General features: G+C 63.9%; 1 protein-coding gene across 1 annotated transcript; it reads left to right on the forward strand.

The window, feature by feature from the left end:
- Nucleotides 1-4456: 4456 nt before the first annotated feature.
- LOC133220090 (NACHT, LRR and PYD domains-containing protein 12-like) lies at nucleotides 4457-13490 on the forward strand (the record flags this gene model as incomplete). Its single annotated transcript, XM_061367924.1, has 9 exons — nucleotides 4457-4730; nucleotides 4902-6744; nucleotides 8067-8156; nucleotides 8312-8485; nucleotides 9782-9952; nucleotides 10288-10458; nucleotides 11412-11582; nucleotides 12116-12286; nucleotides 13392-13490. Coding segments are annotated over 9 exons (3138 nt in total), but the record flags the coding sequence as incomplete, so codon positions are not given.
- Nucleotides 13491-15967: the final 2477 nt, after the last annotated feature.

The raw sequence follows: 15967 nt of genomic DNA on the forward strand, positions 1-15967 counted from the left end.
TGTGGGAGCAGAGTGGGATTCCCTCACATGCCAGAATGGGATTTGTACAGGCTATTTGAATTCTTCTGAATGTTGTCTAAGCAGTAGAAAAAAAAATAAAAATCTAATTTTGAAGCAAGTGAGAACAGTTCCTCTCTTTGAAACCTGAACAACTGGATGTCAAACATGCACACACACGGGTGGCTTATATTTGGGGTTTCTGCAGACAAAGCAGGAAGGAAATTGGTTGGTGTGGGCTAACAAGACATCCTGATTCATCACTTTTTGTCACACTTAGGAATGAGAATAGAAGGTATGAAATATGAGACTAGGTGAAATGGCAAACAGATCCTTCCCTCCCTTTAACAAAAAAAAAAAAAAAAAAAGGCAAAATACTGCAGGGAATGGGGTTTAGTCAATACAATTTTTTAATTGATCAGCTCTTACTCTCAGAGTAAGACAATTTATGAACGATTATTATTTTGATAGCCTTAGTGAACTGAGTTGCAGCTTATTCATTCAGCACACTGAATATTATTGGTGAAAAAAAGTTTAAACCCTCTTGCATACAGAAAGGACAAAGATCTTACAGAGGCAGAAAATGACTTACATTTTGGCTGGTAGAAAATGATCCTACAGATGTTTGAAATATTTAAAGGGTATTGTAGAAGAAAGCTTGCATGAGTGGGAGGCAAAGGACTTCAGTCTTCAGGACTGGAAACCCATTTTTTTTCATCAGCACTAATGTCACCTTATACGAAGATAAAAATTAAAACACACTCCCTTCTTCAGTATGGCATTTAATGAGCTTTTTGGCACAGCAGCGGTGTCAAACTCTCACTAGGGCCCTCTGCTGCTCACAGAGTGAAAAACTCCAAACTTGTTTGGGACTCCTAGAAAAGGCTTAGAATGCTTAAAACAAGCAAAACGCCAATAATCTTGCAAGGGACGTAAAACTTAAGTCCTCAAGGATCAGGACTACATTAGTCTTTACCGATGTGAGCTAAGAATAGGCTTTTTAATGAGCAGGTATTTTCAAACTCCTTGCTGCAGGATATCTTGCATTCATGCTGGCTGCTGGCAGGGGCACAGTATGCAAGGCTGCAGCTTATCTGGGTTGATAGTTGTTAATTAAAAACTTCTGATATTCAAGGGACTTTTCTGAGAGAGAAAACATATTTATTTCATTAATTTTTCTCCTCTTATTATTGCTAAAAATATTTTTTATCAGGGATATAATTTTCCTCTGGTATTATCCACATAGTGTCTGATTTTGTAAGATCACTTGGCTGCTGTGGCACTCAGTACCTTACCAGCAGCAAAAGGAATTTTAGGAAGAAAACAAACTCCAAAAGCAGAATGAATATGAGAAACCAAAAGTTCCTATTTTTCACAAATACATCTCTGAGAACAGAAGAGAAAAAGGACAGTAAGAAAGCAGCCCAACTGGGCATATAGTGACACGATCTCCATTATGATATTGTTATTTTCCTTTTGCAGAATCCCAGAACCTGAACATTTTTAGGCATGTGACACAATTTCATGGCTAGGAGATGCTCAGCTTTCTGGATGGACCAATACAGCTTTAGTATGTACCCCAATATGCCTCTAAATGTGCTACAGCAAGTGATTTTTATGATACAATAGGCATCACAGAAACATGGTGGGATGGCTCCTATGACTGGAGTGTTGGAATGGAAGGTTACAGGCTCTTTAGAAAAGACAGGCCAGGAGGACGGGGAGGGGGAGTTGTTGTTTATTTTAGTGATTGGCTGGAGAAGTATGGTGTGAACTCGGTGTGCTGGGGACAGGTGAGCAGTTAATAGAGAGTTTGTGGGTCGGGGTTAAAGGGAGAACAGCGATGGGAGACATTACTGTTGGGATCTGTTACAGAGTGCCTGATCAAGAGGAATCGGAGGATGAAGCACTCTACAGACAGATAGGAAAAGCCTCATGCTCACAGGCCCTTGTTCTCATGGGGGACTTCAGCCACCCTGTTATCTGTTGGAGGGATGGTACTGCCCGGCACAAGCAATCCAGAAGGTTCCTTGATTGTGTGGAAGACAACTTCCTTCTGCAAGTATAGAGGAGCCGACAAGGAGAGGTGCCATGCTTGACCTCGTGCTCACCAACAGGGAAGGGGTCGTCGGAAATGTGGCACTCCAGGGCAGCCTTGGATGCAGCGATCATGAGATGGTCAAATTCGAGATCCTCAGGATAGTGAGAAGAGCGTGCAGCAAGCTCACTGCCCTGGACTTCAAGAGAGCAGACTTTGGCCTCTTCAGGAACCTGCTTAGTAAGGTTCCATGGGATATAGCCCTAGAGGGCAGGGGGGGCCAAGACTGCAGTGCCCCGGGCAGCAGCAGCATCAGCGGTGCCCCGGGCAGCAGCAGCAGCATCAGCGGTGCCCCGGGCAGCAGCAGCAGCATCAGCGGTGCCCCGGGCAGCAGCAGCAGCATCAGCGGTGCCCCGGGCAGCAGCAGCAGCAGCAGGAGCGGTGCCCCGGGCAGCAGCAGCAGCAGCAGCAGCAGCGGTGCCCCGGGCAGCAGCAGCAGCAGCAGCAGCGGTGCCCCGGGCAGCAGCAGCAGCAGCAGCATCAGCGGTGCCCCGGGCAGCAGCAGCAGCATCAGCGGTGCCCCGGGCAGCAGCAGCAGCATCAGCGGTGGCCCGGGCTGGCAGCACAGCAGCAGCAGCAGCGGTGCCCCGGGCAGCAGCAGCAGCAGCAGCATCAGCGGTGCCCCGGGCAGCAGCAGCAGCAGCATCAGCGGTGCCCCGGGCAGCAGCAGCAGCAGCATCAGCGGTGCCCCGGGCAGCAGCAGCAGCATCAGCGGTGCCCCGGGCAGCAGCAGCAGCAGCAGCAGCAGCGGTGCCCCGGGCAGCAGCAGCAGCAGCAGCATCAGCGGTGCCCCGGGCAGCAGCAGCAGCATCAGCATCAGCGGTGCCCCGGGCAGCAGCAGCAGCACCGGTGGGAGCGGTGCCCCGGGCAGCAGCAGCAGCAGCAGCAGCGGTGGGAGCGGTGCCCCGGGCAGCAGCATCAGCATCAGCGGTGCCCCGGGCAGCAGCATCAGCATCAGCGGTGCCCCGGGCAGCAGCAGCAGCATCAGCGGTGCCCCGGGCAGCAGCAGCAGCAGCAGCGGTGCCCCGGGCAGCAGCAGCAGCATCAGCGGTGCCCCGGGCAGCAGCAGCAGCAGCAGCAGCGGTGCCCCGGGCAGCAGCAGCAGCAGCAGCAGCGGTGCCCCGGGCAGCAGCAGCAGCAGCAGCAGCAGCAGCGGTGCCCGGGCAGCAGCAGCAGCAGCAGCAGCAGCGGTGCCCCGGGCAGCAGCAGCAGCAGCAGCAGCGGTGCCCCGGGCAGCAGCAGCAGCAGCAGCATCAGCGGTGCCCCGGGCAGCAGCAGCAGCAGCATCAGCGGTGCCCCAGGCAGCAGCAGCAGCAGCATCAGCGGTGCCCCGGGCAGCAGCAGCAGCATCAGCGGTGCCCCGGGCAGCAGCAGCAGCATCAGCGGTGCCCCGGGCAGCGCAGCAGCAGCGGTGCCCGGGGCAGCAGCAGCAGCAGCAGCGGTGCCCCGGGCAGCAGCAGCAGCAGCAGCATCAGCGGTGCCCCGGGCAGCAGCAGCAGCAGCAGCGGTGCCCCGGGCAGCAGCAGCAGCAGCAGCGGTGCCCCGGGCAGCAGCAGCAGCAGCAGCAGCATCAGCGGTGCCCCGGGCAGCAGCAGCAGCAGCAGCAGCGGTGCCCCGGGCAGCAGCAGCAGCAGCAGCAGCAGCAGCGGGAGCGGTGCCCCGGGCAGCAGCAGCGGGAGCGGTGCCCCAGGCAGCAGCAGCAGCAGCAGCAGCATCAGCGGTGCCCCGGGCAGCAGCAGCAGCATCAGCAGCAGCTGTGCCCCTTGCAGCAGCAGCAGCAGCAGCAGCGGTGCCCCGGGCAGCAGCAGCAGCAGCAGCAGCGGTGCCCCGGGCAGCAGCAGCAGCAGCAGGAGCGGTGCCCCGGGCAGCAGCAGCAGCAGCAGCAGCGGTGCCCCGGGCAGCAGCAGCAGCAGCATCAGCGGTGCCCCGGGCAGCAGCAGCAGCGGGAGCGGTGCCCCGGGCAGCAGCAGCATCAGCAGTGCCCCGGGCAGCAGCAGCAGCATCAGCGGTGCCCCGGGCAGCAGCAGCAGCGGGAGCGGTGCCCCGGGCAGCAGCATCAGCATCAGCGGTGCCCCGGGCAGCAGCAGCAGCATCAGCGGTGCCCCAGGCAGCAGCAGCAGCAGCGGGAGCGGTGCCCCGGGCAGCAGCAGCAGCAGCAGCAGCAGCGGTGCCCCGGGCAGCAGCAGCAGCAGCAGCAGCGGTGCCCCGGGCAGCAGCAGCAGCAGCATCAGCAGTGCCCCAGGCAGCAGCAGCAGCAGCATCAGCGGTGCCCCGGGCAGCAGCAGCAGCAGCAGCAGCAGCGGTGCCCCGGGCGGCAGCAGCAGCAGCAGCGGGAGCGGTGCCCCGGGCGCGCACTGGCAGAGGCAGGGACGGGCAGGGGAGCTCCTGCTCCGTGCCCTGGAGGACCTCTCCCAGCCGGACTTCAAGCGGTTCCGGGATGCGCTGGCGCACGCGGGGCTGCGCGGCTGCAGCCCCGTTCCCTGGGGCCGGCTGCAGGGCGCCGACTGCGTGGACACCAAGAACCTCATGGTGGAGTCCTACGGCGCGGAGGCCGCCCTGGACGTGGCCATAACGGTCCTGGAGCACATCCAGCGCCGCAACGGTGCTGCCCTGCTGCGGGAGAGCAGGGAGAGAGGTGGGAATGCTGAGAGCTCCACTGCAGGGGTTGTGTGTGTGGGTGCAGGAGCCCTGCGGGGGGACAGGAGGCTGCTATGGGTGCGGGTCCCTGCAGCCGGGCACGGGCAAGCGGAGGGGTTTGGGGTGCTGGAGCTCAGTGATGGTTCCTACTAACACCCCTTTTCCCCAGACCTGGGGCCTGCTCCTCTGCTGGGGTCAGCACCATCAGGTAGGTGCCAATGGGGGAAAGCGCGGGGCCTCCTGTGCTGCTGCCCCTGCTCTGCTGCTGCCCGAGGGGGTCTCCTTCCAGACCACCGCAGCGGGTACAAGAGGGCCGTGCGCCAGGCCTTCGGCCGCATGAAGGACCCGAACGCGCGGGTGGGCGACAGCGCGAGCCTCAGCGCTCGGTACGCGCGGCTGGTGATGGTCACCGAGCACCGCGACGAGCGGCAGCGGCAGCGCGAGATCGCGGCCGTGGGGCGCGGGCACACGGAGCTCATGAAGGAGCGCGCCGGCTCCGCCATCGCCGTCGCCGACCTCTTCAAGCCCGACGAGGAGGGCTGGAGCCCCAAGGAGGTGGTGCTGCTGGGCGCCGCGGGCATGGGCAAGACCATGACGGCCAGGAAGATCATGCTGGACTGGGCGAGCGGCCGCGTGTTCGAGGAGTTTGACTTCGTGTTCTACATCCACTGCCGCGAGGGGAGCCTCCTGGCCGGGGAGGCCAGCATGGGCGACCTCCTGGCGCGGTGCTGCCCCGGCAGCGCCCTGCCGCTGGACGCGGTGCTGCAGCAGCCGCACAAGCTCCTGTTCGTCATCGACGGCTTCGACGAGCTCCGCTTCTCGGTGGAGCGGCCGTGGGCGGAGCTGTGCGCGGAGCCCGGCGAGCGGCGCCCGGTGGACGTCGTCCTGGGCAGCCTGCTCCGCAGGAGGCTCCTGCCCCACAGCTCCCTGCTCATCACCACCCGGCCCGCGGCGCTGCAGAGCCTGCGGCGGCTCCTGCAGCACGAGCGCTGCGCCGAGATCCTGGGCTTCTCGGAGCCGGCCCGCAGGGATTACTTCCAGCGCTTCTTCGGCAGCGCGGAGCAGGCGGCGGCCGCCTTCCGCTTGGTGCGCGGCCACGAGCTGCTCTTCACCATGTGCCTGGTGCCCGTGGTCTGCTGGATCGTCTGCACCGTGCTGAGGCAGCAGCTGGGCCGCGCCGGGGGCCTGGCCCGTGGCCCCCGCACCACCACCGGCATCTACGTGCTCTACCTGTCGGCGCTGCTGCGCTCCCTGCAGGGGCGGCAGCGGCAGGACGTGCCCGCCGTGCTCCGGCGGCTCTGCTGCCTGGCGGCCGGGGGCGTCCGCGGGCAGAGGGTGCTCTTCGAGGAGAAGGAGGTGCAGGGGCTGGCGCTGGGCGCGCAGGAAGCCCTCCCGCTGCTCCTCAACGAGCACCTCTTCCAGCAGGACATTTCCTGCGTCAGCTCCTACAGCTTCACCCACCTCAGCTTCCAGGAGTTCTTCGCGGCGCTCTTCTACCTGCTGGAGGAGGACGGGGAGGCGCAGGCGCCCCCCGCGGGTCCCAGCAGGGACGTGAGGGAGCTGCTGCGGAGCTACGGCAGCTCCAGGAACTACTTCATCCTGACCGTGCGGTTCCTCTTCGGACTCTTAAACGAGGACCGCAGGAGGGAGCTGGAGCAGGAGACGGGCTGCAGAATCTCTGCCAGGATTACACAGGATTTGCTGGAGTGGCTTCAGGACAGGCAGAAAACAGCCCTGGCTCTGGTGCTGGGGGAGACGGGGCTGGTCCGCGACCTGGAGCTCTGCCACTGCCTCTACGAGCTGCAGGACGAGCGGCTGGTGGCGGCCGCCCTGCGCCCCTTCACGGGGCTGCGCCTCCATGGGCTCAACCTCAACCGCTTCGACCAGGTCGTCCTCGCCTTCAGCCTGAGCAGGTTCCCTGGGCTGCAGGTGCTGGAGCTGGGGCACTGCTGCTTCCTGTGGGATGAGCCCGAGGACACCGCAGAGCCACAGCCGGGCAAGAAGCCGCATCTGTGAGTGGGGTCCTGGGGGCCTGGGGATGGAGCCGTGTGGTGATGGGGTCCCGGGGGCTTGGTGATGGAGCCGTGTGGTGATGGGGTCCTGGAGGCTTGGTGATGGAGCCGTGTGGTGATGGGGTCCTGGAGGCTTGGTGATGGAGCCGTGTGGTGATGGGGTCCTGGGGGCTTGGTGATGGAGCCGTGTGGTGATGGGGTCCTGGGGCTTGGTGATGGAGCCGTGTGGTGATGGGGTCCTGGGGGCTTGGTGATGGAGCCGTGTGGTGATGGGGTCCTGGGGGCTTGGTGATGGAGCCGTGTGGTGATGGGGTCCCTGGGGCTTGGTGATGGAGCCGTGTGGTGATGGGGTCCTGGGGGCTTGGTGATGGAGCCGTGTGGTGATGGGGTCCTGGGGGCTTGGTGATGGAGCCGTGTGGTGATGGGGTCCTGGGGCTTGGTGATGGAGCCGTGTGGTGATGGGGTCCCGGGGGCTTGGTGATGGAGCCGTGTGGTGATGGGGTCCTGGGGGCTTGGTGATGGAGCCGTGTGGTGATGGGGTCCTGGGGGCTTGGTGATGGAGCCGTGTGGAGATGGGGTCCTGGGGGCTTGGTGATGGGCTCTGCATGGGCAGAGCTGTGACCTTGAGTCACAGCCGGTGGGCAGGGAGCAGTGCTGGGAGAGGGAGAGAAGGAGGAACAGGAACAGGAACGGATAGGTTAGGATAGCATAGGATAGGATAGGATAGGATAGGATAGGATAGGATAGGATAGGATAGGGTAGAGTAGGATAGGATATGACAGGCTACAATAGGATACAATAGGGCATGATATGGGTAGGGTTAGGGATAGGGGTGGGATAAGAATAGGACTAGGAAAGCAATAAGACAGAAATAGTATAGGAACAGGATACAAATGGGAATAGGATAGGAATGGGAATAGGAGTGGAACAGGAATAGACTGGGATATGACAGAATCCCAGACTGGTCTGGGCTGGATGGGACAGCCTGTGCTGGGATAGCGTGCTGCTGCTGCTGCACTGGCCAGGGCCAGGGACCCTCCTCCTCAGGCAGGCTCATGGCTGTGAATCCAACAGCCCCAGCCCTGTGCTCTCAGCAGGAGCCCCAGAGCGAGCCCTCGGCTCTTCTTTGTGCTTGTGCGGGGGGAAACTGGACAGGGATGAGCTCGGGCACAGCTTCCTCACTGAGCTTTTGGGGCAGCTGCAGCTCCTCTGGGCAGGCTCTGCCAGTGACTCAACCCTTGCCGTTTAAAGCCATTTCCCCTCATCCCGGCCCTCGGGCAAGGGCCCTCTCCACTCATGTGATGAGCATCATCTCATTGCAGGGAAGCCCAGGAGGAGGAGGGGACGCTCTCACCCATCCCCATGCTCTGTCAAGCCCTGGAGGCATCGGGCTGTAGGCTGAGGACGCTGAGGTACGCGGCTGCTGAGGCAGGGGCCGTGGCGCAGAGCCCCAGCGGGGCACCGGGGGCAGCACCGGCGGTGACCGCGTCCTGTGCGGTGGGACCGGGACCGGCCCCGTGTGAGGCCATCACCAGCGCGGCCCCGGCCCCTCTGCACCCCTCTGCAGGCTGGAGCGGTGCGAGCTCAGCAGCGCCTGCGGCGCGGCCCTGGGCTCCGTCCTCGGCACCAGCCCGGCCCTGACCGAGCTGGGTCTGGCTGGGAACAAGGATCTGGGGGACGAAGGCGTGAGGCTGCTGTGCGAGGGGCTGCGGCGAGGAGCTGGGTCCCTGCGGGAGCTGCGGTGAGGGACGGGGACACTGACACCGACACCGGGGGGTGACACGGACACTGTGAGGGGCAGCGGGGAGGGATGGGGACACTGACACCGGGGGGTGACACGGACACTGTGAGGGACAGCTGGGAGGGAGGCGGGGACACTGACACCGGGGGGTGACACGGACACTGTGAGGGACAGCGGGGAGGGATGGGGACACGGACACTGTGAGGGACAGCGGGGAGGGACGGGGACACTGACACCGGGGGGTGACACGGACACTGTGAGGGGCAGCGGGGAGGGATGGGGACACTGACACCGGGGGATGACACGGACACTGTGAGGGACAGAGGGGAGGGATGGGGACACTGACACCGGGGGGTGACACGGACACTGTGAGGGACAGCGGGGAGGGATGGGGACACTGACACCGGGGGGTGACACGGACACTGTGAGGGACAGCGGAGAGGGATGGGGACACTGACACCGACACCGGGGGGTGACACGGACACTGTGAGGGACAGCAGGGAGGGATGGGGACACTGACACCGGGGGTGACACGGACACTGTGAGGGGCAGCGGGGAGGGACGGGGACACTGACACTGGGGGGTGACACGGACACTGTGCGAGGGACAGCGGGGAGGGACGGGGACACTGACACGGGGGAGAGACACGGACATTGGCACTGTGTGAGGGAAACCAGGAAGGGGTACTGGGGGGTACATGGGCACTGTGTGGGGGACACTGCTGGCACTGCAGTGGGAGATGCTGTGTGGGGGCACTGGCTCTGCAGTGGGAGATGCTGTGTGGGGGCACTGGCACTGCAGTGGGAGATGCTGTGGGGGGGCACTGGCTCTGCAGTGGGAGATGCTGTGTGGGGGCACTGGCTCTGCAGTGGGAGATGCTGTGTGGGGGCACTGGCACTGCAGTGGGAGATGCTGTGGGGGGGCACTGGCACTGCAGTGGGAGATGCTGTGGCACTGGCTCTGCAGTGGGAGAGTGCTGCAGTGGCTGGGGGCACTGGCACTGCAGTGGGAGATGCTGTGTGGGGGCACTGGCTCTGCAGTGGGAGATGCTGTGTGTGGGCACTGGCACTGCAGTGGGAGATGCTGTGTGGGGGCACTGGCACTGCAGTGGGAGATGCTGGGGGGGGCACTGGCTCTGCAGTGGGAGATGCTGTGTGGGGGGCACTGGCTCTGCAGTGGGATCCCGGCAGGTTAAAGCCGTGACCACGGTGTCCGCAGCGCTGCTGCAGGAGCCACCTCCAAAGCTGGGTGTAGTCGGGGGACCCCGGCACGGCCGCCTCACTCTGCCCCCCGCAGGTTGGGCGGCTGCAGCCTCACGGCCGCGGGCTGCAGGGCCCTGGCACCGGTGCTGGCGGCCGCGCCCGGGCTGGCGCTGCTGGACCTCAGCGACAACGCGGTGGGGGACGGCGGCGTGCGGGAGCTGTGCGCGGCGCTGCGCGGACCCGGCCGCGGGCTTCGGAAGCTCGAGTACGGCCCCGTCCCGCTCTGAGCCGGGGGCGCTGCCGGGGGGGACTGGGGCGGGTGCGCAGGATGCGGTCACGGCGCTGCCCGGGGATGCGCTGAAGCAGCCCGGTCACAGCCCGGGGCTCAGGGGCGCTGTTATAGAACCCCAGCCTGGTTCGGGTTGGAGGGACCCTAAAGCTCCTCCAGCTCCAACCCTGCCAGGGCAGGGACCCCTTCCACTGGAGCAGCTTGCTCCAAGCCCCTGTGTCCAACCTGGCCTTGAGCACTGCAGGGATGGGGCAGGAAGCAGCGGGTGGCCGGGGCTCGGTGCGTCCTGGCTCAGGCTCCTCTCCCCGCAGGCTGTGGCAGTGCGGGCTCACGGAGCTGGGCTGTGAGGCCCTGGCCGCGGTGCTCCCCGACAGCCCCAGCCTGGCCGAGCTGCACCTGGGGGGCAACGCTGTGGGGGACGGCGGCGTGAGGCGGCTGAGCCCGGGGCTGCGGGACCCCCGCTGCCGGCTGCGCAGCCTCAGGTGGGTGACACGGGGTGGGGCTGAGCGGGGGCTCCGGGAGCTGCTGCGCGGCAGGAACAGGGATCTCAGTGCTCCAGGGCCAGTGGCAGGGCACTGGCGGCCCCCCCAGTCCCCCAGGGCTCCACCACGGCCACCGCTGGTGAGCCAGAGCTGGCTTCTCCATCTGCTTCTAAAGAAGCTTTCCACCCGCTCTTCCCCTGGTGCTACCAGCGAGCCCATCCCAGTGAGCCGGGAGCAGGAAGCCAGGCAGGACTCGGCTGCAGAGGGGCTGTGGGACAGGAGTGGGGAAACAGCATCAGTCACATCTGTGAGGGCAACAGGGCTGGGCTGGTGGAGGCACAGAGCAGGGCAGGTACCGGGGTGAGAAGTCACAGAGCCATGGGATCAGCCGGGTTGGAAAAGCCCTTCAAGCTCATCCAGTCCAACCATTGCCCAGCACTGCCCAGGCCACCACTGACCCATGGCACTGAGGCCTCGTCTATAGGGTTTGTGAGCACTCGCAGGGCCGGTGCCTGCAGCCCTGCCCTGGGCAGCCTGTTCCAATGCCTGAGCACCCTCTGGGGCAGGAATTGTTCCTCAGCTCCATCTAACCCTGCCCTGGTGCAGCTTGAGGCCGGTTCCTCTTGTCCCATCCCTTGTTCCTTGGGAGCAGAGCCCAGCCCCTCCTGGCTCCATCCTCCTGTCAGGCAGTTGGAGGCAGCCATCAGGTCCCCCCTGAGCCTTCTCCACACGGAACCCCCCAGGTCCCTCGGGGCACCTTTGCTTTGCAGGGATGGAGAGGGGGATGCGCTGGGCCTGTCCCGCAGCGGTTGGGAGGGCTCCGTGGTGATGCTGAGCCGAGGGCAGGGCCGCAGTGCCCCTGGGGACAGAGGTGACTCTGCTGGGGGGTGGTGGCCTGGAGGACGGGAGAGCCCCGTGGCCAGGCCCCGCTCCCCGCTCCCTGCTCCCCGCAGGCTGTGGCAGTGCGGGCTCACGGAGCGGGGCTGTGAGGCCCTGGCCGCGGTGCTCCCCGACAGCCCCAGCCTGGCCGAGCTGCACCTGGGGGGCAACGCTGTGGGGGACGGCGGCGTGAGGCGGCTGAGCCCGGGGCTGCGGGACCCCCGCTGCCGGCTGCGCAGCCTCAGGTGGGTGACACGGGGTGGGGCTGAGCGGGGGGTCCGGGTGCGGGAGCCCCCCCTGGGTGCCTCGGGGCCACCGGAGCCGCAGGGGCCCGCAGCTGGAAATGGGAAGTGATTGGGTCACAGTGGGTTAATGGTTCATGAGCACCCACATGAGCTGACTTAAAGCGGCGTTCAGAGCTCTCCCAGGCGGAGCCGCAGCGCGCTCCCTGCCCCAGCTGCAGGCATTGCACCCCCCGCACGTTCCAGGTGCATGGGCACAGATTTTGCTCCATAAGGATCACCCCAACCCTATTTTGCCCCACAAAGACCAAATCCTATTCTGGGGTTGCAAGAAGTGACTGGGGTAATCCGGTCAAGAGGAAGCCCGGTCCTGCCTGTGCCCATCCGAAGGGATGCTCCCCATCCAGCACCAGGACCTCACAAGCAAGGCTCTGGAGCAAGCCCTCCCTGGAAGCTGTTTCCAGGCGCGCAGAGGCCAGGCTGGGGTCCCGGCTGTGCATGGGGTGTCCCCACGGGTCCCCTCCCCGTCCCCGCAGCCTGTGGCAGTGCGGCCTCTCGGGAGCCTGCTCTGAGGACGTGTGCTCCGTGCTCCGCGCTGGGTGCGCCCTGGAGACCCTGGACCTGAGCGAGAACAGCCTGGACACAGGGAGCGTGCGGGCGCTGTGCGGGGCGCTGGGGCAGCACCCGGGATCCCTGCAGAGGCTGTGGTAAGGGACAGGGGTCCTGGCGTCACCGGGGTGCCTGCAGGAGCTGTGATAAGGGACAAGTGCAAGGTCCCGCACCTGGGTCGGAGCAATCCCAGGCACAGCTCCAGGCTGGGCAGAGAAGAGATTCAGAGCAGCCCAAGGAGAAGGACTTGGGGGTGCTGGTCCATGAGAAAATGAACATGAGCCGGCTTCAGTGTGCGCTTGAGCCCAGAAACCAACCGTATCCTGGGCTGCATCCAAAGGAGCGTGACCAGCAGGTCCAAGGAGCTGATCCTGCCCCTCTGCTCTGCTCTCGTGAGACCTCCCCTGGAGCATTGTGTGCAGTTCTGGTGTCCTCAGCATAAAAAGGACATGGAACTGTTGGAACAAGTCCAGAGGAGGCCACGAGGATGCTCAGGGGCTGGAGCAGCTCCTGTATGGAGATAGGCTGAGAAAGTTGGGGCTGTTCAGCCTGGAGAAGAGAAGCTGCGTGGAGACCTCAGAGCAGCTTCCAGTGTCTGAAGGGGGCCTATAGGGATGCTGGGGAGGGACTCTTCATTAGGGACTGCAGTGACAGGACAAGGGGTAATGGGTTCAAACTGAAACAGGGGAAGTTTAGATTGGATCTAAGGAGGAAATTCTTTCCTGTGAGGGTGCTGAGGCACTGGAATGGGTGCCCAGGGAGGTTGTGAATGCTCCATCCCTGGCAGTGTTCAAGGCCAGGTTGGACAGAGCCTTGGGTGCCATGGGTTAGTGTGAGGTGTCCCTGCCCATGGCAGGGGGTTGGAACTGGATGATCTTAAGCTCCTTTCCAACCCTGACTGTTCTATGATTCTATGATTCTAAGGGGTCCCAACCTCCATCTAAACTTCCCCTGATGCAGCTTGAGGCCGTTTCCTCTTATCCCATCCCTTGTCCCTTGGGGGCAGAGCCTGACCCCTTTCGCTGCATCCTCCTGCCCGGCAGCTGCAGAGAGCAATAGGCTGTATAGCAGCAGGAAGCCCACAGAGGCAGGGTCCCCCTGGCATCAGGACCCCCCCCGGCCCCCTCTGCCCTCTCTGGCTGCAGTGCCATGGTCCGCGGGCAGCTCGGGGGGGCATTGACCTCTTCCTCCTCCTCCCCAAAGGCTGCCGAGCTCGGGGCTGGATGAGGAGACCCTGCAGGAGGCGGCGGCGCTTGTCCAAGTCAGACTGGTGTGAGGGCTGGACCGGCGGCGCGAGGGGCTGGGACCGGGCCTGCCCGTGGGCCATGGATGGGGCCGGGGAGGTTTCCTCTTGAGGCGTCCTTTCAGTCCCGCTGGGCTCTGCTGAGCCCCTGCAGCTGAGACCTGTCTGAGCATCGCGGGTCCAATGGGACCTGCCCCGGGGTCCTGGGAGGGTGGGAGGCTGAAGGGAGTGGGGATGAGGCACTGGGGGGTCTGAACTGTTCCTGTTTGATTCCTGGTGCTGGCGGTGCCCAGACACAGCAGAGCTGCATAGACCCCTATTCACTCCCTGGGGATGTTCACTGTGGTTCCAATGGGGTCTGTGTAGTCCCCAGGGAGGGCTCCCTCTGCTCCTGGCCATGGATTTACTGTGAGGAACACTCGTGTTGCAGCCTTGTGCAATAAAGCTCCTCGCAGAAACCTCTCCACGCTGCAGTGGTTCCCATCAGCAACCATGCCCTTGAACGCTGTGCAGCTCCATGGGCCGCTCCTCTCCCACTGCCAGGAGCACTGGAACACAGCTGAGCAGAGCTGGGCACTGGGCTGGAGCTCAGGACCTGGCCCATCCAGGCAGGGCTCTGCAGCTTCTCATCCCAACCAGTTCCAGGTTCTGAGCGCAGCCAATCCCACATCCTCCAGAACGGCTCCGTGCCATTTCCTGCTCCCTGTCCTGACTGGAGGTGCTGTGATTGCAGCAGGGGCCCTCCTGGGAGCTTCAGGCTCATGGTAAGGGCACCAAACACCGGCCATGGTCTGATGGGTGGCGCTGGTGTGGGGCTGGAGCAAAACGCATTCACCCACAGGCACGATGGGACCCACGTCCGTGCTCCTGGCTGCAGCGAACCCTGGTCCCTGGCACGATGGGACCCACGTCCGTGCTCCTGGCTGCAGCCAACCCTGGTCCCTGGCACGATGGGACCCACATCTGTGCTCCTGGCTGCAGCGAACCCTGGTCCCCAGCACGATGGGACCCACATCTGTGCTCCTGGCTGCAGCCAACCCTGGTCCCCAGCACGATGGGACCCACATCCGTGCTCCTGGCTGCAGCGAACCCTGGTCCCTGGCACGATGGGACCCACGTCCGTGCTCCTGGCTGCAGCGAACCCTGGTCCCCAGCACGATGGGACCCACATCTGTGCTCCTGGCTGCAGCGAACCCTGGTCCCCGGCACGATGGGACCCACGTCCGTGCTCCTGGCTGCAGCCAACCCTGGTCCCCAGCACGATGGGACCGACGTCCGTGCTCCTGGCTGCAGCGAACCCTGGTCCCCGGCACGATGGGACCCACATCTGTGCTCCTGGCTGCAGCGAACCCTGGTCCCTGGCACGATGGGACCCACATCTGTGCTCCTGGCTGCAGCGAACCCTGGTCCCCAGCACGATGGGACCCACATCTGTGCTCCTGGCTGCAGCGAACCCTGGTCCCCAGCACGATGGGACCCACATCTGTGCTCCTGGCTGCAGCGAACCCTGGTCCCCAGCACGATGGGACCCACATCTGTGCTCCTGGCTGCAGCGAACCCTGGTCCCCAGCACGATGGGACCCACGTCCGTGCTCCTGGCTGCAGCGAACCCTGGTCCCCGGCACGATGGGACCCACGTCCGTGCTCCTGGCTGCAGCGAACCCTGGTCCCCAGCACGATGGGACCCACGTCTGTGCTCCTGGCTGCAGCGAACCCTGGTCCCCAGCACGATGGGACCCACATCTGTGCTCCTGGCTGCAGCGAACCCTGGTCCCCAGCACGATGGGACCCACATCTGTGCTCCTGGCTGCAGCGAACCCTGGTCCCCGGCACGATGGGACCCACGTCCGTGCTCCTGGCTGCAGCGAACCCTGGTCCCCAGCACGATGGGACCCACATCTGTGCTCCTGGCTGCAGCGAACCCTGGTCCCCAGCACGATGGGACCCACATCTGTGCTCTTGGCTAGCGAACCCTGGTCCCTGGCACGATGGGACCCACGTCCGTGCTCCTGGCTGCAGCGAACCCTGGTCCCCGGCACGATGGGACCCACGTCTGTGCTCCTGGCTGCAGCGAACCCTGGTCCCCAGCACGATGGGACCCACATCTGTGCTCCTGGCTGCAGCGAACCCTGGTCCCCAGCACGATGGGACCCACATCTGTGCTCCTGGCTGCAGCGAACCCTGGTCCCCGGCACGATGGGACCCACATCTGTGCTCCTGGCTGCAGCGAACCCTGGTCCCCAGCACGATGGGACCCACATCCGTGCTCCTGGCTGCAGCGAGCCCTGGTCCCCAGCACGATGGGACCCACGTCCGTGCTCCTGGCTGCAGCGAACCCTGGTCCCCAGCACGATGGGACCCACGTCCGTGCTCCTGGCTGCAGCCAACTCTGGTCTGAGGAGATCTTAACCCTGGTCCCCATCCTGTGCCTGCTCCTCAGGTGCCTGAGGGGGTGATGTGAGGGTCATCAAGGGAACAGGAGCTGCTGGTGAGGAGCAGTCGGAGCCTGGGAACGGGCGGCGCATCCCAGACCGGC

This window comes from Neopsephotus bourkii, unplaced genomic scaffold (assembly GCF_033783945.1).
Source record: "Neopsephotus bourkii isolate Nb327-2 ecotype Australia unplaced genomic scaffold, CSIRO-AGI_Nbou_v1 NB_1411, whole genome shotgun sequence".
NCBI classification, from domain to species: Eukaryota; Metazoa; Chordata; class Aves; order Psittaciformes; family Psittacidae; genus Neopsephotus; species Neopsephotus bourkii.